The sequence below is a fragment of the Hordeum vulgare genome, chromosome 6H, assembly GCF_904849725.1.
Source record: "Hordeum vulgare subsp. vulgare chromosome 6H, MorexV3_pseudomolecules_assembly, whole genome shotgun sequence".
Lineage (NCBI taxonomy): Eukaryota > Viridiplantae > Streptophyta > Magnoliopsida > Poales > Poaceae > Hordeum > Hordeum vulgare.
Window position 1 is genome coordinate 58,708,177 of NC_058523.1, and position 22,117 is coordinate 58,730,293.

The 22,117-nt window shown below is 45.2% G+C and overlaps 1 protein-coding gene across 1 annotated transcript; it reads right to left on the minus strand.

Moving 5' to 3' along the window:
* Nucleotides 1–1,544: 1,544 nt before the first annotated feature.
* On the minus strand, nucleotides 1,545–3,260 carry LOC123401904 (KIN17-like protein). Its single transcript, XM_045095764.1, has one exon. The coding sequence runs from the start codon at nucleotides 3,094–3,096 to the stop codon at nucleotides 1,831–1,833; it is 1,266 nt and encodes a 421-aa protein (XP_044951699.1). The 5' UTR covers nucleotides 3,097–3,260; the 3' UTR covers nucleotides 1,545–1,830.
* Nucleotides 3,261–22,117: the final 18,857 nt, after the last annotated feature.

A 22,117-nucleotide genomic window follows, 5' to 3' on the forward strand; every position in this document is an offset into this window, starting at 1 on the left:
CACCTTATAACAAGATAAATGATGAAGTATGAGCTACGGGTTGCAACATTAACTCGGAGGAATCGAAGTGTCTTACGGATAGTGATACAGCATAATCCTCAAAGGGTTGTATTCATGAGGAAGTATCTTCGATTGAATACCATAACATTCAGGAGACTGCAAACAATTCAATGCAGTCACATGAGACAACTCAGGGCAGTGTTGGATTTGCCATGTGTCATGTCTCAACTATCAGATAAAAGCACATATAGAGAAGTTCAGCGGAAGCAACTATGTCAATAGCAGCTACTTGGATATCCTGCTATATCCATATGCTTATTTCCTGACGCAGAAAAAATATTCAAATGCGGTTAATGAAGCTAAAGAATATAACTAAATAGGATGAGTTTCGTTAAGCTGGGAAGATCGACAGGGCAAAAGTGTCTCACTGCCATTAAAAACAAGATAAATGGCATAGTATGAGCTATGGGTAAAACATTAAACTCGGATGAATTGAAGATATTCAAGACTCATGAGGAAATATCTTGGATGAATATCATAAAATTGAGGATTCTGTATAGTCTCACAGGAGACTCCCCAAGACAGTGTTGTTTAGGAAGTTGGATTTGCCATGTGTCCAGTTTCAACTGAATTATCAGATAAAAAGCACATACAGCAGTCCAAGGGAAGCAATCTATGTCAAAAGCAGCTTCTTGGATATCCGGTTACATTCCATATGCTTCTTCACACAGAAAAAAAAATGTTATAAAGGAAGCTGAAGAAGAATTAAGGTGGACAGAAGTAAGGTACAGTAACAAAATTAACTTGGATGAGTTTCTTTAGGCTGGGAAGATGGACAAGGTAAAAGTGTCTCAGTGCCATTGAAAACAGAACAGTATATTATTGGTAAGAGATTTAAAGGTACAAACAATTCAGGTGCGGCTGCCTGAAGAATCATGATAGAGCTCTCCAGTGTGATTAGCATTTCCACATGTATTCTTTTTTTTCTGAGGAATACTTATTGTAAGATGACAAAGCCAGACACAAAAAATATGCAGCAAACTTAATCAATTACATGGAGTGCCCTTTTTTCAGCTTTTTACGGTAGGTGCAGAATGATATTTCCAGGGGATGCACAAAAACTCAAAACTTAATCAATTAAGTGGAGTGCCTTTTTTTCAGCTTTCTTACGGTAGATGAAGAATGATATTTCCAGATGATTCACAAAAATTATGCAGTAAACTTAATCAATTACTCCAGTACATGGATGATGACAAAATCAGACGGTAAATGCAGAGGATGCACAATTGTTATAATTGTCCAAAGCAAGAAGCGCCGCAATGATATTTCCAGTCCAGAATGCCTCAGAGTCTCAGACTACCAATACCATACAACAAGCATAAGAATCTTGCTAGATACTATACTACATAACCCAAAGTGAAATTTGTCGGGTTTTTTTTACTCCATTTTTGGCTATCCTGATGGAATGGTAAATAATGCAACAAACTAGCAACAACGATAAAAACTGGTAGTAACAAGATTGACTGTAAACAAATACGAAGAAGTTGAACAAGTGTTACTAAATATTCATATTTTTCTAGCCACCAAACAGAAGACGAACAAATATCAGATAATCTTTTTGCAGTGTACTTTCAGCAGCAAGAATGAACTAGAAACATTGACACCTCAAACTTCTTAGATAGACAACATTCTAGCACAAGCATAGTTGCACATACACTGTCAGGAAGACAGACAGAGCTAGTACATTGGGTCCATAACTCCATTTCACTAAGCAACCTTGCAAATGCTGCTGGAATTGCTTCTGGAATTGAAATAAGACTCCATCCTATCTCACTGAGCAACCTTGCAAATGTCTTCATACTCAATGGCCTTGAGAACTTTCCCATCATAGAGGCCTTTCTCAACCTGCAGTTTGGCAGAGAATCTCTCCGTGTCCACTGAGAGCAACCTAGCATTTGAGCCCCGGTAAGCCCCGTTAACAATCCGCACCAGCCCGCCAATCTGCGGGAGGACAGTCTCAAGCTCATCTTGGTCGACCCTGAGAACATGCTTGCTCTCCAGCATCTCAATCTCCCCGACATACTTATCTATCACCCTCTTCACTAATCCCTTCTGCTTGTAGTACCCCTTCTCGGCCAGCGACTTGCTCATCACCTTGACAACGATACCAGGGCACAGCCAGTAGTCCTTCCGGTTGCTCCGCTCCTTGGCCTTCTCCTCCTCCTTCATCAGATCATCGATTGCCGACCTCCTGGTGTCCGTTGCTTTCCCTGCAACTTTCGCCTTCTTGTTGGGCACCTCCTCCTCTTCCTCCTCGAAGCCAAACTTCATCTTTGGCTTATCATCAAAAGGATTAATCTTAGGCGGCGGTGCAGCCCGCTGGAGTGCAATTGCAATCTTCGCAGGTGCCTTGCTGGCCTCTTTCCCATCCTCCTGGTGTTCTTCCTGATCATCGTCCTCGTCTGATCCCGAATACTCGTTGTCGTCATCGCTACCAACGTCATCATCAGAATTAGCATCATTGTCGTCGTCTTCGCCATTAGCCTGGGCTTTCTGGGCGCGCTCGATCTGCCGGGCAATCATGAGCTCCTGGCGCTCGTCCTCAGCTAGGTCGGACTTGACCCTCTTGCGCTTGAGCCTGGCCTTGATGGCCTGCTCCGAGTCCCTGTCGATGTAGGTGATGAACCATCCCTTGGGGGTGTCCTCGACCTTGGCGTGGCCCTCGCGGCCGAGGAACTTGACGAACTCGGTGAGCGTGGCCCAGCGGGTGGAGTTCATGTGCACGTGGTGGCGGTCGGCGATGAACTCGTTGTAGATGACGGTGGCGGCGACGCGGGAGCTGCGGTGGGCGCGGCGGAGCAGGGTGAGGAACTCCTCGAGGAACTCGTCGGAGAAGCCCTCGACGACGCGGTCAGGGGCCTGGCCGAAGATGGCCATCTGCCGCTGGTGCGACTCCGACATGCAGTGGCACTTGAAGCCGTTCTCGTCGCGGCACTGCTTCTGGCACATCTGGCAGTACCACCGGAGCTTCTGCAGCCCCTTGGCCTTGATCCGGTTCGCGATCGCCTTGGGCGTCAGGAAGTCGCCCTTCCCCATCGCGCCGCCTGCGCCGACGGGAGCGCGTGGGGAGAAGGGAGGGGGGTTGCGAGGGGCGCGGAGTTTGGGACGGTCGGCGAGCGGCGGCGGCGGTGGTTGGCGGCCGGAGAGATCCGCGAGGGCGAGCGGTGGATTAGGGATTGGGGATTGGACTGTGGAGTAAGTTTGGAGACGCTGGAATCTCGAGGGCTTATTAGCAAGCCAGCACGTACCGAAACCGACACGGTGGCTAAGTATACTACTCGGACACGTATAGCGATTTTACTTTTTCAAATACGCAAGGATTAGAATAACAACATCCCATCAAAACAAATATAATAGGTTGGTACTGGGCGCGCAGGCCGCAGTGTGACCGTCAGATCTGCAGGGCATATCGTTAGATTCATTTATGCGGCAATTTTTTCTCGATGCAACAAATTTCGTCCACGATGCAGCAATTTTCGTCAATGGTTGCAACAAAAATAAAGTTGTAGCAAAAAAAAAACGTGATCGTAGCAAAAAAACGAAGTTGATGATGCGTGGTAGCAAAATAAAATAAGGGTTGTAGCAAAACAATCCGGTGAACTCGGGTTGCAACTCTCGTGAACGTGTATGCAACTTTTTTAGTGAATGGTTGCAGCAAAAAATGATGCCGGTTGTAGTAAAAATTAACACGGTTGTAGCAAAAAAAATCCAACGAACTCGAGTTACAACCAAACGATGTAGTTTTTGTAATGAACAAATTGTAACAAAAAAGGAAACACTTGTAGCAAATTTTACCGCGGTTGTAGCAAATTTGGACAAAAAATGTTGCATGGACTGACAAGCCAGCGCGGGCCGCGCACGACCGGCCGAACTGTTCGGCCAGCGCGTCGATCACAAGCGTTTACCATATAATAAGGACACATAATGTCGGGATATAACCCGCCTTGTTGGACCGGGTCATACTCATAGCGACTCATAAGCACTACGTTAGGTGGACGAGACGCAAAGGAACAAGACTGACAAGGCAGCTTATCAATTAAGCCGTCTGGTGGTCCAATACCCGAAGACGACGACTTAAGGCCCAAGAGGTGGAAGGTCGTCCAGAAATTCCTTGCTCAAAAGGCAAGGAGAGGTAGAGGCATACTCGGTCACGAATCGTAACACGACTCGGACCCTTGTAAGCCCAGGGCCTCGACCTATATATAAAGGCAAGCCCCTGACGCCAATAGACTTAAGTTACAATCGATCAATAGCTAGGTCGAGCGAATTCGCTCCCTTGTAATTGATCTTCAAGCAATACACACAAAACATGACGTAGCCTTTTACCTCCGATATAGAGGGGTCGAACGTGGGTAAAATGTGTCTCTCGATTCGGATCAACCCCGACAAGCTAATCACCCAATTGCGATGGCCTCACGACTAAGTCCTCGCACTAGGGCATCTGTGTGATGAAACCACGACAGTTGACATCCACCATGGGGCGAGCACACAGTGGTTTCGAGTTCTTGAATGGCTCTTTCCCAGGGCTCAAGGGATACGTCATTGGCAGGATGACGAAAAGTCGCCGCGGAAAAATCTACATCGACGACGCCAGCTAGGGTCATGAGACCGACTCGTTCAAGTACGGGTACCGGGTTCCCTTCGGCTAAATTCATGTCTTCATCGGCAAAATCAGCGAGTCACGGCCTAGCCGGACATCTGCACCGACCTCGTCGAGTCGTCTCGGCGCGCGCAACCCGCCCGAAATCAAGCCGGCCTGAAGCATGTTTTTGTTGGTTTTGTGCAAGGGGCAGCACTAAAGGAAAACTCCAGGTATGAAGGAGAGACTCTCATTTGTTCATATGACGAGTCCTCGATTGAAGAGACAGATTCAGTTTATCAGTTCAAAAATGGGGCTATTCCAATGGCAACGGTATTTTGTACCCTTATGAGCCGTCATGCCAAGCCGCCATATTCATGGCCGGTATGGCATTGTCTCTCAATTCTCTGGTGGATGGAGCAACAACAATGGCTGACCTTTCGACTTTGGCTCTTGGGACGTCTGGTTCGGTCAAGCCGCCGACTCATGAGCTAATGACCACCCTGACAACCTTACTGGGGACCGAGATCACTTTGGAAAATCAAGCAGAGCGCAATGCGGAGATTACATGGATACATGCACAGATGACCAAAGCCCGGGAATACATTAACGCTGAGAGCACCCGGACAGCTGCGTTGCAAGCCCAAGTGAACGTGGAAGCAGAGCGTCTAAAGGCGGAGGCGTGGCGGCTCAGCCTTGATAAAACCGCATCCAATGCAATTATTCGGAGGAGGCACCAGAGTCGTTTACCTCTGATCTATGAGCCGACGCGCTTGTTCAATTATCCAGGAGCAGGCCCAAGTACTCTAGGAGCAGCGTCTATGCCCCCAATTAATTCGTGAGATTCCTGGGGGCAAGGCGGCAGCTCAACCTAACCAGCCAGAGCCGGCTTAGAGAGAAGAGTCGGTCTTAGACCCACCCCCCATCCGGACGATGCTGCAACGCTTCTTGACACCGCCAGGGCATTTCTCCAACCTGGTGGGGAATATGGTGGCAGCCGCTCCCCGGCTTACTGTGCTCCCTATTGCTGGTGATTCATCGATCGTGGTGGAAGCCCGGAACGCCATTGAACTGTTGCAAACAGCGATGGCCTAGCAAGCTCAATATTCATATATATACTTGACAGCTCATGCATTCAACCCCTCTGCCAAGTCATAGCTATAGCCGACATGTAGAGTCGTCAGCCGTCTCTAGCAGTGAGTGATGTCGCAACCCGCCCCAGATTATTCCGCCCAATGATGCTCAAGCAATTGTGGACGAGGCAAGGGCCCATCAAGAAGCAGAGGTAGCAAACCAAGGGGCTTATCAGCCACCCATAGTGGGCCCTTCACCTTTGGTGGTTGGCGGGTCAAGTACCAGAACGATCGGAGTTCCGTGTTTGGTGTCGGCTCTACGTAACGAGTGCATGCCTAAGGATTTTAAGAGACCTTGTAAGGTACCAAATTAGATGGCAGATCTTGAGCCGGCGGCTTGGATTGAAAACTATGAGCTGACTATTGTTGGAAATATGCCCTAGAGGCAATGATAAATAGTTATTATTATATTTCCTGTTTAAAGATAATCGTTTATTATCCATGCTATAATTGTATTGAATGAAAACATAGATACATAGACAAAACAATGTCCCTAGCAAGCCTCTAGTTGGCTAGCCAGTTGATTAAGGATAGTCAAGGTTTTCTGACTATGTGCAAAGTGTTGTTGCTTGATAACTGGATCACATCATTAGGAGAATCATGTGATGGACTAGACCCAAACTATGAACGTAGCATATTGATCATGTCGTTTTATTGCTATTGTTTTATGCGTGTCAAGTATTTGTTCCTATGACCATGAGATCATATAACTCACTGGCACCGGAGGAATACCTTGTGTGCGTCAAACGTCACACCGTAACTGGGTGACTATAAAGGTGCTCTACAGGTATCTCCAAAGGTGTCCGTTGAGTTAGTATGGATCAAGACTGGGATTTGTCACTCCGTGTGACGGAGAGGTATCTCGGGGCCCACTCGGTAATACAACATCACACACAAGACTTGCAAGCAATGTGACTAAGTGTAAGTCACAGGATCTTGTATTACGGAACGAGCAAAGAGACTTGCCGGTAACGAGATTGAAATAGGTATGCGGATACGGACGATCAAATCTTGGGCAAGTAACATACCGAAGGACAAAGGGAATGACATACGGGATTCTATGAATCCTTGACACTAAGGTTCAACCGATAAGATCTTCGGAGAATATGTAGGATCCAATATGGGCATCTAGGTCCCGCTATTGGATATTGACCGAGGAGTGCCTCGGGTCATGTCTGCATAGTTCTCGAACCCGCAGGGTCTGCACACTTAAGGTTCGACGATGTTTTAGTATAGCTGAGTTATATGTGTGGTTACCGAATGTTGTTTGGAGTCCCGGATGAGATGACATACGTCACGAGGGTTTCCGCAATGGTCCAGAAACGAAGATTGATATATAGGATGGTTTCATTTGGCTACCGGAAGGTTTTCGGGCATTACCGGCATTGTACCGGGAGTGACGAATGGGTTCCGGAAGATCACCGGGAGGGGGGCAACCCACCCGGGGGAAGCCCAATGGCCTTAGGGGTGGTGCACTAGCCCTTAGTGGGCTGGTGGGATAGCCCAAGAGGGCCTATGCGCCAAGAGAAGAAAACCAAAGAAAGAAAAAAAAGGGAGGTGGGAAGGAAGAGAAGGACTCCACTTTCCAATCCCAATTGGAGTAGGAATCCTCCTCTCCTCCTAGCCGGTGATAACCCACAAGTATAGGGGATCACAACAGTTTTCGAGGGTAGAGTATTCAACCCAAATTTATTGATTCGACTCAAGGGGAAGCCAAAGAATATTCTCAAGTATTAGCAGTTGAGTTGTCAATTCAACCACACCTGAAAGATTTAGTATCTGCAGCAAAGTATCAGTAGCAAGGTAGTATGATAGCAGCAGTAGCAACAGTAACGAGTAGCAACAAAGTGACAACAGTAGCAACAGAGTAACAGTAGCAGCAGTGACAACAGTAGCAGCAAAGTAACGTAGCAAGGACCAGTAGGAAAAGACTCGTAGGCATTGGATCGGTGATGGATGATTTTGTCGGATGCTATTCATCATGCAACAGTTATAACATGAAGAGATATGTAACTAGCTCCGGTTTGTCAATGTAATGTAGGCATGTATTCCGTATGTAGTCATACGTGCTTAGGGAAAAGAACTTGCATGACATCTATTGTCCATCCCTCCCGTGGCAGCGGGGTCCTAATGGAAACTACAGGATATTAAGGTTCTCCTTTTAATAGAGAACCGGACCAACGCATTAACACTTGGTGAATACATGCACTCCTCATACTATGGTCATCTCCGAGAGTGGTTCCGGCTATTGTCACTCCGGGGTTGCCGGTTCATAACACATAGTAGGTGACTACAACTTGCAAGATAGGATCAAGAACACACATATATTGGCGACAACATAATAGGTTCAGATCTGAAATCATGGCACTCGGGCCCTAGTGGCAAGCATTAAGCATGGCAAAGTAGTAGCAACATCAATCTCAGAACATAGTGGATACTAGGGATCAATCCCCGTCAAAACTAACTCGACTACATGATAGATCTCATCCAACCCATCATCGTCCAGCAAGCCTACGATGAGATTACTCACGAACGGTGAAGAGCGTCATGGAATTGGTGATGAAGGAAGGTTGGTGATGACGATGGCGATGACCCCCCCTCTCCGGAGCCCAGAACGGACTCCAGATCTGCCCTCGAGAGGAAGAACAGGAGGTGGCGGCGCCTCCGTATTGTAAAACGCGATGAGCTCTTCTCCTTGATTTTTTTCGGACGAAAGGGACTAAATAGAGCTGAGATTGGAGGTGGTGGAGTAACGTGGGCCCCACAAGCCTGCCAGGCGCGGCCGGGGTGGGGGGGGGGGGGCGCGCCTGGTGGGCTTGTGGGCTCCACGCTCCACGTCCTCCGTTGATTCTTGCGCCAGTATTTTTCATATATTCCACAAAAATTCTCCGTAAATTTTCAAGTCATTCCGAGAACTTCTATTTCTGCGCAAAAACAACACCATGGCAATTCTGCTGAAAACAACGTTAGTCCGAGTTAGTTCCATTCAAATCATGCAAATTAGAGTCCAAAACAAGGGCAAAAGAGTTTGGAAAAGTAGATACGACGGAGACGTATCAACTCCCCCAAGCTTAAAACCTTGCTTGTCCTCAAGCAATTCAGTTGACAAACTGAAAGAGACAAAAGAAAAACTTTTACGAACTCTGTTTGATCTTGTTATTGCAGCTATGTCTAACTCATAACCAGAATTTGAGCAAGATCACAAGCAAACCACATAAGCAAATGACATCTAGGTCTCACGGTAAACTCATATCAATGGCATAATCAACTAGCGAGCAAAATAAGTCTCAAACGTCAACACTTCAATCAAAACAATCATGAAGCAGTACAAACAGATGGTATCTCGCTAGCTCTTTCTGAGACCGCAAAACATAAATGCAGAACACCTTCAAAGACCAAGGGCTGACTAAACATTGTAATTCATGGTAAAGAAGATCCAGTCATAGTCATACTCAATCACAGTTAAAATCAAATCATAAAAATGACAGAGGTGCTCTCTAATTGGTGCTTTTATAAGAAGAGGATGACTCAACAGGAACATAAATAGACAGGCCCTTCGCAGAGGAAAGCATTGATTTGCAGAGGTGCCAGAGCTCAAGCTTTGAAAACAGAGATAATAATTTTGGGTGGCATGCTTTCATTGTCAACGCAGTGACCAAGAGTTCTCACCATCTTCCACGCTACACATGCTATAGGCGGTTCCCAAACAGAAAAGTAAAGTTTTGACTCCCCCACCACCGATTAATCACACTCCATGACTAGCCGAATACTCGGGTGCCGTCCATACTAACATCAATCCAGGGGGAGTTTTGTTTGCAATTATCTTTTCGATTTGAGCATGGAACTGGGCATTCCAATTACCGGCCCCTTTCTCGTGAATGATAGTGAATAAACACATATCGAGGATAACACGCCTAGCATGGAAGATACTGATAGCCCCCTGTCACCACATGAACGGTTCGGGCAAGCAAAATAGATTATTTCTTGAAGATTTAAAGAGTGGCACATGCAAATTTACTTGGAACGGCAGGTAAATACCGCATATAGGTAGGTATGGTGGAATCATATGGAACAACTTTAGGTTTATGGAAGTGGATGCACAAGCAGTATTCCCGCTTAGTACAAGTCAAGGCTAGCAAAATACTGGGAAGGGACCAACTAGAGAGGGACAACAGTCATCAAAATGCATTGAGATTAACCAACATTGAGTGCAAGCATGAGTAGGACATAAATCACCATGAACATGAACATCAGAGAGGCTATGTTGATTTTTTTTCAACTACATGCGTTAACATGCGCCAAGTCAAGCCACTTGAATCATTCAAAGGAGGATACCATCCTATCATACTACATCATAGTCATCTCTAAATTCATGTCGGCATCCAAGACAAACCATTATAAGCTCCTAGCTAATTAAGCATGGCATCAGAAACTATGATCTCTAAGTTGTCATTGCAAACATGTTTCTCTCACAACAAAGCTGAATCAGGAACGATGAGCTAGCCATATTTACAAAAACAAAATAGATCGAGTTCATACCACCTTTTCCAGGCTCAGTCACTTCATCATATATCGTCATTATTGCCTTTCACTTGCACGACCGAATGATGTGAACAATAATAAGAGTGCTCGTGCATTGGACTAAGTTGGAATCTGCAAGCAAACACAAAGGAGAAGACAAAGTAATATGGCTCTTTAACAGATAAACAGATATGCATGCGAGAGCCACTAAACATTGTAACCATGGTCTTCTACCTTGACCCAAAGAAAAGGAAAACTAATTACACGGGAAAGCATCCAACAAGCAAAAGAAGAAAAATAAAATATTTTTGGGTTTTCTCAAACTAGACAAACACATGAGAAGAAAACAAGAAAAAGAAATAAACTAGCATGGATGATACAGTGGCAAAGTGTGAACACCGACAAACAAAGTGAAAGCATAAGCAAGAATATAAAGTCGGTGAGAAACACGTACTCCCCCAAGCTTAGGCTTTTGGCCTAAGTTGGTCTACTCCCAAGGAGGGAAATAACCAGCTCCGGGGTACTCTGGAGTGTACCGAGGGTGCCACTGGCGTCTGAGCTTGCTACGGCAACAGACAACAGCGCCAGAGATTGGCACGTTGACGGAGACTGGGCTTTGCGTTGGTTTTTCCCTTGAAGAGGAAAGGGTGATGCAGCACAGGAGCAGTAAGTATTTCCCTCAGTTTGAGAACCAAGGTATCAATCCAGTAGGAGAATCCCGTCAAGTCCAGAGTACCTGCGCAAACACAAAAGAGCTTGCACCCAACGCTATAAAGGGGTTGTCAATCCCTTCAAGATTGATTGCAAAGTGAGATCTGAAGGCGGAAAGTGCAACGAAGTAAAAGAGTAAGGTTGAAAATATGGTGTGAAGTAGACCTGGGGGCCATGGTGTTCACTAGAGGCTTCTCTCAAAATAGCAAATATTACGGTGGGAGAACAAATTACTGTCGAGCAATTGATAGAACCGCGCAAAGTCATGACGATATCTAAGGCAATGATCATACATATAGGCATCACGTCCGAGACAAGTAGACCGATACTTTCTGCATCTACTACTATTACTCCACACATCGACCGCTATCCAGCATGCATCTAGTGTATTGAGTTCATGACGAACAGAGTAACGCCTTAAGCAAGATGACATGATGTAGAGGGATAAACTCAAACCAATGATGAAAATCCCATCTTTTTACCCTTGATGGCAACAACACGATGCGTGACTCGCTACCCCTTCTGTCACTGGGTGAGGTCACCGCACGGTATGAACCCAAAACCAAGTACTTCTCCCATTGCAAGAATCATAGATCAAGTTGGCCAAACAAAACCCACAACTCGAAGAGAATTACAAGGATATGAAATCATGCATATAAGAGATCAGAAGAAACTCAAATAAGATTCATAGATAATCTCATCATAAATCCACAATTCATCGGATCTTGACAAACACACCGCAAAAGAAGATTACATCGGATAGATCTCCATGAAGATCATGGAGAACTTTGTATTGAAGATCCAAGAGAGAGAGAAGAAGCCATCTAGCTACTAGCTATGGACCCGTAGGTCTATGGTGAACTACTCACGCATCATCGGAGAGGTCATGGTGTTGATGAAGAAGCCCTCTGTATCCATTCCCCCCTCCGGCAGGGCACCAGAACATGCCCTAGATGGGATCTTGCAGAGACAGAAGCTTGCGGCGGCGGAAAAGTACTTTCGATGATCTCTTGATTTTTTCTGGAATTTTTGGGAATATATAGGCGAAAGACCTAGGGCAGAGGTGGCCCAGGGAGCCCACAAGCCTGGGAGGTGCGCCCCCTAGCCGCGGCTAGGGGGCTTGTGGGGTCCCTGGTGGCCCCCTGCCTTGGTTCTCAAGTTCCCTGATCTTCTTCTGTTTCGGAAAAAATCTTTTTGGAAGTTTCGTTCCGTTTGGACTCCGTTTAAAATCCTCCTCTGAAAAGGGTCAAAAACACGGAAAAAACAGGAACTGGCACTTGGCACTGAGTTAATAAGTTAGTCCCAAAAAAGATATAAAAGGCATACAAAACATCCAAAGTTTGACAAGATAATAGCATGAAACCATCAAAAATTATAGATACGTTGGAGACGTATCAGAGCTCCTCTGGCTCCCACTGATAAACTGGCGTCTGGTACTCGACTGGTAGCTCGGGCACGGGCACCTGTGGTTGGTCTATGCCCCAATATGCGTAGATGTACGAGGGCATAATAATGTACCTGCCTGTATGAAGATTGAACAAATAAAGAGCAGGCAAAGTAACAGTCTCACGAGTACCCTGACTAAATACCAGGTTATAAATCATCCTTCTATTTATATCTTTATCAAGAAAGTCATGGCGAACCATGCTATCATAATCTAGATATCTCTAGGGAAGAAGAATCTCTTCTTCCTCGTCCAGTCTAATAGGTATCTCAAAATGTCTAGCAAGACGAGTAGCATAGATACCTCCATAGACAACGCCTTTTTATCATTATAGCGCCCAAGCTATAAGTTTTATCATTATAAAGGGCTTCGTGCAAGACCGCAAGATCTGGAGAACTAACGAACCCAGCTTTCCCATGGCCAATCAAACATTTTCCCACGAATAATGAGAAGTGCCGAAGCACGGGAAAATGTGTGCTAGCAGCTCTAGTGCAAGACACTCCTCTCTCCTCTCCTACAACAATAGTATCTATGAAAGCCTCCAAGTCCCGCGGACGAGGTTCATGAATATCCCCAACATAAGGTAATTTGCAAACATTGCAAAAATCCTGGAGTGACATGCGTTGGGGGATATCATATAATTTGAAATCAACCATAGGAGGATTCTTCCTTGGATAGAAGTTAAAGCTTTGCACGAAGATATTAGTGAGGAGGAGGTATTGCGGACACTTATCTTCAACAAAGGCGGTAAGGCTTGCGTTCTCCACCAAGCAATAGAAGTCATCATAAAGTCCAGCGGCGCGTAAGAACACATCGCTTGGCCACTCGCATGCTTGAACTTCTGCAACTCGAGGGACCGTATACTTGGGTTTCTTCTTCTCACTTCCATCATCCTTGGGGTCACGGCTTGAAGAGCCTCTTAAGAACCTCCTCATCTTTTCCCTTTTCTATCTCTGAAAATTTCTGAAATTTTAGTGACTCTGAGGAAAAGTGAATAAGGCCCAACGAAACTCGTAGCAACTACTCCAACAAGTTCCTAGAGGCCAAATTACGCATCAAAACTATTTGGGACCAGCTAAAATTAGCATGCAAAGCTCAAGAACATGGTCACCAAGGCAGCAAAAATACGCGATGTATAAGGCACTAGAGCAAAAACTAATTGGACCAATGGAGGAGTCACTTACCAAGGAGTTATTTCTCCTAAATAGTTCGATAAATGGTGCTTTGCACAAGGAGATCGAAAATCCCAGCAAGAAGAGCAGGAACACGGGTTTGAGCTCCGAAACGATTTTTTCTGGAGGTAGGAGAAGAAGATGGGAGCTAGCAAGACGAGTAGCATAGATACCTAGGGAAGAAGAATCTCTTCTTCCTCGTCCAGTCTAATAGGTATCTCAAAATGTCTAGCAAGACGAGTAGCATAGATACCTCCATAGACAACGCCTTTAGAACGGTTCGTGTTCAACCGTTGAGCTACTATAGCGCCCAAGCTATAAGTTTTATCATTATAAAGGGCTTCGCACAAGACCGCAAGATCTGGAGAGCTAAGGGACCCAGCTTTCCCATGCCAATCAAACATTTTCCCACGAATAATGAGAAGTGCCGAAGCACGGGAAAATGTGTGCTAGCAGCTCTAGCGCAAGACACTCCTCTCTCCTCTCCTGCAACAATAGTATCTATGAAAGCGTCCAAGTCCCGTGGACGAGGTTCATGAATATCCCCAACATAAGGTAATTTGCAAACATTGCAAAAATCCTGGAGTGACATGCGCCGGGGGATATCATATAATTTGAACTCAACCATATGAGGATTCTTCCTTGGATAGAAGTTAAAGCTTTGCACGAAGATATTAGTGAGGAGGAGGTATTGCGAACACTTATCTTCAATGAAGGCGGTAAGGCCCGCATTCTCCACCAAGTAATAAAAGTCATCATAAAGTCCGGCGGCGCATAAGAACACATCGCTTGGCCACTCGCACGCTCGAACTTCTGCAACTCGAGGGACCGGATACTTGGGTTTCTTCTTCTCACTTCCATCATCCTTGGGGTCACGGCTTGAAGAGCCTCTTAAGAACCTCCTCATCTTTTCCCTTTTCTATCTTTGAAAATTCCTGAAATTTTAGTGACTCTAAGGAAAAGTGAATAAGGCCCAACGAAACTCGTAGCAACTACTCCAACAAGTTCCTAGAGGCCAAATTACGCATCAAAACTACTTGGGACCAGCTAAAATTAGCATGCAAAGCTCAAGAACATGGTCACCAAGGCAGCAAAAATACGTAATATATAAGGCACTAGAGCAAAAACTAATTAGACCAATGGAGGAGTCACTTACCAAGGAGTAATTTCTCCTAAATAGTTCGATAAATGGTGCTTTGCACAAGGAGATCGAAAATCCCAGCAAGAAGAGCAGGAACACGGGTTTGAGCTGCGAAACGATTTTTTTTGGAGGTAGGAGAAGCAGATGGGAGCTAGCAAGACGAGTAGCATAGATACCTAGGGAAGAAGAATCTCTTCTTCCTCGTCCAGTCTAATAGGTATCTCAAAATGTCTAGCAAGACGAGTAGCATAGATACCTCCATAGACAATGCCTTTAGAACGGTTCGTGTTCAACCGTTGAGCTACTATAGCGCCCAAGCTATAAGTTTTATCATTATAAAGGGCTTCGCGCAAGACTGCAAGATCTGGAGAGCTAAGGGACCCAACTTTCCCATGGCCAATCAAACATTTTCCCACGAATAATGAGAAGTGCCGAAGCACGGGAAAATGTGTGCTAGCAGCTCTAGCGCAAGACACTCCTCTCTCCTCTCCTACAACAATAGTATCTATGAAAGCCTCCAAGTCCCGTGGACGAGGTTCATGAATATCCCCAACATAAGGTAATTTGCAAACATTGCAAAAATCCTGGAGTGACATGCGTTGGGGGATATTATATAATTTGAACTCAACCATATGAGGATTCTTCCTTAGATAGAAGTTAAAGCTTTGCACGAAGATATTAGTGAGGAGGAGGTATTGCAAACACTTATCTTCAACGAAGGCGGTAAGGCCTGCGTTCTCCACCAAGTAATAAAAGTCCTCATAAAGTCCGGCGGCGCGTAAGAACACATTGCTTGGCCACACGCTCAAACTTCTGCAACTCGAGGGACCGGATACTTGGGTTTCTTCTTCTCACTTCCATCATCCTTGGGGTCATGGCTACTTGGGACCAGCTAAAATTAGCATGCAAAGCTCAAGAACATGGTCACCAAGGCAGCAAAAATACGCGATGTATAAGGCACTAGAGCAAAAACTAATTGGACTAATGGAGGAGTCACTTACGAAGGAGTAATTTCCCCCAAACATTTCGATAAATGGTGCTTTGCACAAGGAGATTGAAAATCCCAGCAAGAAGAGCGGGAACACAGGTTTGAGCTGCGAAACGATTTTTTCTGGAGGTAGGAGAAGCAGATGGGAGCTAGAATGAGTGCAGGGGGTGCACGTGGGCCCCACAAGCCTGGGTGGCGCGGCCAGGGGGGTGCCCGCGCCTCCAGGGCTTGTGGCCCACTGGTGCAGCCCCCAGACTAGCTCTTCGTCTCAGTATTTTTCAAAAATTCCAGAAAAAATCATACTTGATTTTCACGGCATTCGGAGAACTTTTATTTTCGGGGTACTTTTCTACGGGACGCTAAAATAGAAAACAGGGACAACTAAACTAAACCTATCATTTTTCTTCTAAGAAACCAAAGGTGAAAGCTTGGAACATAGTTTTGTGACTCCTCGATTCATCCATCTCATGGTCATCGAAAGAAATCCATCAATGAGGTTGATCAAGTCTCCTTGACAAGCCTTTTCGAATCGCAAAATAGAACGGAGAATTTTTGAACAGTCACTAGGTTACCTCAATGGGGATGTGAATATCCCTAAAAAGCAAATCATACTTCATCTTGACAGGAGGTATAGGGCATTCAAAGCTCCCAATAAGAATCGATGAAGTCTTTTCAATAGCATTGATGCAATGTACTTGATATTGTTTCTTCGGAAAGTGCACCGTATGCTCATTACCGTTGACATGGAAAGTGACATTGCCTTTGTTGCAATCTAATAGCCCCTGCAGTGTTTAGAAAGGGTCTTCCAAGGATGACCGCCATGGCATCGTCCTCGGGAATATCCAGGATAACAAAGTCCGTTAAGATAGTAACGTTGGCAACCAGAACAGGCACATCCTCACAAATGCCGATAGGGAAAGCAGTTGATTTGTCGGCCATTTACAGAGATATTTTAGTGGTGTCAACTTATCCAGTTCAAGTCTATGATAAAGAGAGAGAGGCATAACACTAACACTGGCTCCAAGGTCGCATAAAGCAGTTCTAACGTAGTTGTCTTTAATGGAGCAAGGTATAGTGGACACTCCGGGATCACCTAGTTTCTTAGGAGTTCCACCCACGAAGGTATAATTAGCGAGCATGGTGGAAATCTCAACCTCAGGTATCCTCCTTTTATTAGTTACAATATCCTTCATGTACTTAGCATACAGAGACATTTTGAGTATATCTGTCATACGCATTTGCAGAAAGAGAGGTCTAATCATTTCAACAAATCGCTCAAAATCCTCACCATCCTTTTTCTTGGATGGTTTGGGAGGAAAGGGCATAGGTTTCTGAACCCATGGTTCCCTTTCTTTACCATGCTTCCTAGCAGCAAAGTCGTTCTTATCGTATCTCCTAGTCTTAGGCTGTGGGTTATCAAGATCAACAGGTTCAATCTCCACATCCTTATCATTGCTAGGTTGAGCATCTTCATGAACATCACTATTCATATTATCATTAGGTTCATGTTCATCACCAGATTGTGTTTCGGCATCAGAGGCAGAGACATCTTTTGGACTCTCAGGTGTATCAGCAACAGGGTTGCTAGCGTGCAAATCCCTATCATCTTTCTTCTTCTTCCTAGGATGACTAGGTGCATCAGTGCTAACTCCTTGAGAATCTTGTTCAATTCTCTTAGGATGACCCTCAGGATACAAAGGTTCCTGGGTCATTCTACCGCCTCTAGTGACGACTCTGACAGAATTGTCATTCAACTCATTGAGCAAGTCATTTTCAGCCTTAAGTACTTGTTCTACTTGAGTAGTAACCATAGAGGCATGTTTACTCAAAAGCTTAAGATCATTGACATTTCTGTCCACACAAGCACTTAAATGACTAAGCATACGAGCATTCTGTTCCAATTGTCTGCTAACATAATCATTGAAACTTTGTTGTTTGGCAACAAAGTTATCAAATTCATCCAGGCATAAGCTAGCAGGTTTATCAAAAGGAATATCACTCTCATCAAACCTACGCACAGAATTTACTTCTACTACCTGTACCGGGTTATCAAGACCATGGATCTCTTCGATAGGTGGTAGATTTTTGACATCTTCAGATTTAATGCCTTTCTCTTTCATACATTTCTTAGCTTCTTGCATATCTTCAGGACTGAGGAATAGAATACCTCTTTTCTTAGGAGTTGGCTTCGGAGGTGGTTCGGGAATAGTCCAAGCATTCTCATTGCACAAGATATTATTCAATAGGATCTCAACTTGTTCTAAAGTTAGTTCCCTAAAAACACAACCAGCACAACTATCTAGGTGGTCTCTAGAAGCATCGGTAAGTCCATTATAGAAGATATCAAGTATTCCATTCTTCTCAAGAGGGTGATCAGGCAAAGCATTCAGTAGCTGGACGAGCTTCCCCCAAGCTTGTGGGAGACTCTCTTCTTCAACTTACGTAAAGTTGTATATTTCCTGCAAGGCAGCTTGCTTCTTATGGGCAGGGAAATATTTCTCAGAGAAGTAGTAGATCATATCCTCGGGGCTATGCACACAACCAGGAGCAAGAGAAGTGAACCAAGTCTTAGCATCATCCTATAGCGAGAAAGGAAACAACTTGGGGATATAGTAGTGACGGATCTTTTGCTCACTAGTGAATAGGGTGGCTATATCGTGCAGTTCGGTAAGATGGGCTACAACCGTTTCAGACTCATAACCGTGAAAAGGACTAGATTCGACCAGAGTGATTAACTCAGAGTCGACAGAGAATTCATAATCCCTATCGGTCACAAAGATAGGCAAAGTAGCAAACTTCGGGTCGTATTTCATCCTAGCGTTCAGAGACTTTTCTTTCCACTTGAGCAGTAATTTCTCAACATCATAGCTATCCTCACAAGCAAGAAAGTCCTCAGCTATCTCTCCCTCCATAACATAACCCTCAGGCGTAACAGGCAATTCATATCTAGGAGAGCTAGTTCTAACAGGCAAAATAGCAGATTCTACTTCAATGGTATCAGCAGTTTCAGAAGTATCATCACATCTAGCAGCAACTCTAGCAATTTGTGCATCAAGGAATGCACCTAGTGGCAAAGCAGTATCAAGCATAGCATCATCATAAGCATCATGGGCAGCAGAAGTAGCATCATCAAGCACATGCGACATATCAAGGTTTCTAGCAGGAGATGGTGTCGCAAACTTACTCATAACTGAAGGTGAGTCAAGTGCAGAGCTAGATGGCAGTTCCTTACCTGTCCTCGTAGTTGAGGGCAAGACTTTAGTTCTTGGATCTTTCAGATTCCTCATAGTGACCAGTAGACGTAAATCCCAAGTGACTCAGAGAATATTGCTATGCCTCCCCTACAACGATGCCAGAAAATAGTCTTGATAACCCACAAGTATAGGGGATTGCAACAGTTTTCGAGGGTAGAGTATTCAACCCAAATTTATTGATTCGACTCAAGGGGAAGCCAAAGAATATTCTCAAGTATTAGAAGTTGAGTTGTCAATTCAAACACACCTGACAGATTTAGTATCTGCAGCAAAGTATCAATAGCAAGGTAGTATGATGGCAGCAGTAGCAACAGTAACCAGTAGCAGCAAAGTAACCGCAGTAGCAACAAAGTAACAGGAGTAACAACAGAGTAACAGTAGCAGAAGTGACAACAGTAGCAACAAAGTAACATAGCAAGGACCAATAGGAAAAGACTCGTAGGCGTTGGATCAGTGATGGATGATTATGCCGGATGCTATTCATCATGCAATAGTTATAACACGAAGAGATATGTAACTAGCTCCAGCTCGTCAATGTAATGTAGGCATGGATTCCGTATGTAGTCATACGTGCTTAGGGAAAATAACTTGCATGACATCTGTTGTCCATCCTTCCCGTGGAAACGGGGTCCTAATGGAAACTACGGGATATTAAGGTTCTCCTTTTAATAAAGAACCAAACCAACGCATTAACACTTGGTGAATACATGAACTCCTCATACTATGGTCATCTCCGGGAGTGGTTCCGACTATTGTCACTCCGGGGTTGCCGGGTCATAAGACATAGTAGGTGACTACAACTTGCAAGATAGGATCAAGAACACACATATACTGGCAACAACATAATAGGTTCAGATCTGAAATCATGGCACTCGAGCCCTAGTGACAAGCATTAAGCATGGCAAAGTAGTAGCAACATTAATCTCAGAACATAGTGGATACTAGGGATCAATCCCCGTCAAAACTAACTCCATTACATGATAGATCTCATCCAACCCATCACCGTCCAACAAGCCTACGATGATATTACTCACGAACGGTGAAGAGCATCATGGAATTGGCGATGAAGGAAGGTTGGTGATGACGATGGCGACGATCCCCCTCTCCGGAGTCCAGAACGGACTCCAGATCTGCCCTCCAGAGGAAGAACAGGAGGTGGCGGCGCCTCCGTATCGTAAAACGCGATGAACTCTTCTCCTTGATTTTTTTCGGACGAAAGGGACTAAATAGAGCTGAGATTGGAGGCGGTGGAGCAATGTGGGCCCCACAAGCCTGCCAGGCGCGGCCAGGGGGCGGGGGCGTGCCTGGTGGGCTTGTGGGCTCCATGCTCCACTTCCTCCGTTGATTCTTGCGCCAGTATTTTTCATATATTCCACAAAAATTCTTTGTCAATTTTCAGGTCATTCCGAGAACTTTTATTTCTGCGCAAAAACAACACCATGGCAATGCTGCTGAAAACAGCGTTAGTCCAGGTTAGTTCCATTCAAATCATGCAAATTAGAGTCCAAAACAAGGGCAAAAGAGTTTGGAAAAGTAGATACGACGGAGACGTATCAGCCGGCGCACCCTTGAGGGCTTGGCCCTCAAGACAAGCCTCCTCCCCTCCCTCCTATATATTGTGGTGATTTAGGGCTGATTTGAGACACCTTTTGCCACGTGCAACTCAGATATAGACACCATAGTTCTTCCTCTAGATCGTATTTCTACGAAGCTCGGGCGGAGCCCTGCAGGAGTAGATCGTCACCACCACCGGAGCGCCATCGCGCTGCCGGAGACTCATCTACTTCTCTGTTTTGCTTGCTGGATCAAGAAGGCCGAGATCATCGTCGAGCTGTACGTGTGCTGAACGCGGAGGTGCCGTCCGTTCGGCACTAGATCGGAACAGATCGTGGGACGGATCGCGGGACGGTTCGTGGGACGGTTCGTGGGGCGGATCGAGGGATGCGAGGACGTTCCACTACATCAACCACGTTTTTAATGCTTCCTGCTGTGCGATCTACAGGGGTATGTAGATCCAAATCTCCTCTCATAGATGGACATCACCATGATAGGTCTTCGTGTGCGTAGGATTTTTTTTTGGTTCCCATGCAGCGTTCCCCAACAGTGGCATCATGAGCAAGGTTCATGCGTAGATGTTATCTCGAGTAGAACACAAAGGGTTTTGTGGACGGTGATGTTCGATTTTCTGCCCTCCTTAGTCCTTTCTCGATTCAACGGTATTGTTGGATTGAAGCGGCCCGGACCGACATTATTCGTACGCTTACGAAAGACTGGTTTCATCGATTGACATGCAACCTCGTTGCATAAAGATAACTGGCGGGCGTCAGTTTTTCCAACTTTAGTTGAATTGGTTTTGACCGAGGCGGTCCTTGGAGAGGTTAAGTAGCAATTTGCACATCTCCGTTGTAGTTTTTGCGTAAGTAAGATGCGATCATACTAGATACCCATAGCAGCCACGTAAAACATGCAACAACAAATTGGAGGACGTCTAACTTGTTTTTGCAGGGTATGCTTGTGATATGATATGGACAATGACGTGATGTGATATATTGGATGTATGAAATGATCATGTTGTAATAGTTAATATCGAATTGCACGTCGATGGTACGGCAACCGGCAGGAGCCATAGGGTTGTCTTTAAACTAACGTTTGTGTTTGCAGATGGTTTTACTATATTGCTAGGTCATAGCTTTAGTAGTAATAGCATAAGTAGCACGACAACCCCGATGGCGACACGTTGATGGAGATCCTGATCATGGAGATCATGGTGTGGCGTCGGTGACAAGAAGATCGTGCTGGTGCTTTGGTGATGGAGATCAAGAAGCACAAGATGATGGCCATATCATGTCACTTATGAATTGCATGTGATGTTAATCCTTTTATGCACCTTATTTTGGTTAGAACAACGGTAGCATTATCAGGTGATCTCTCACTAAAATTTCAAGACGAAATTGTGTTATCCCCGACTGTGCACCGTTGCTACAGTTCGTCATTTCGAGACACCACGTGATGATCGGGTGTGATAGACTCAACGTTCACATACAACGGGTGCAAAACAGTTGCACACGCGGAACACTCGGGGTTAAGCTTGACGAGCCTAGCATGTGCAGACAT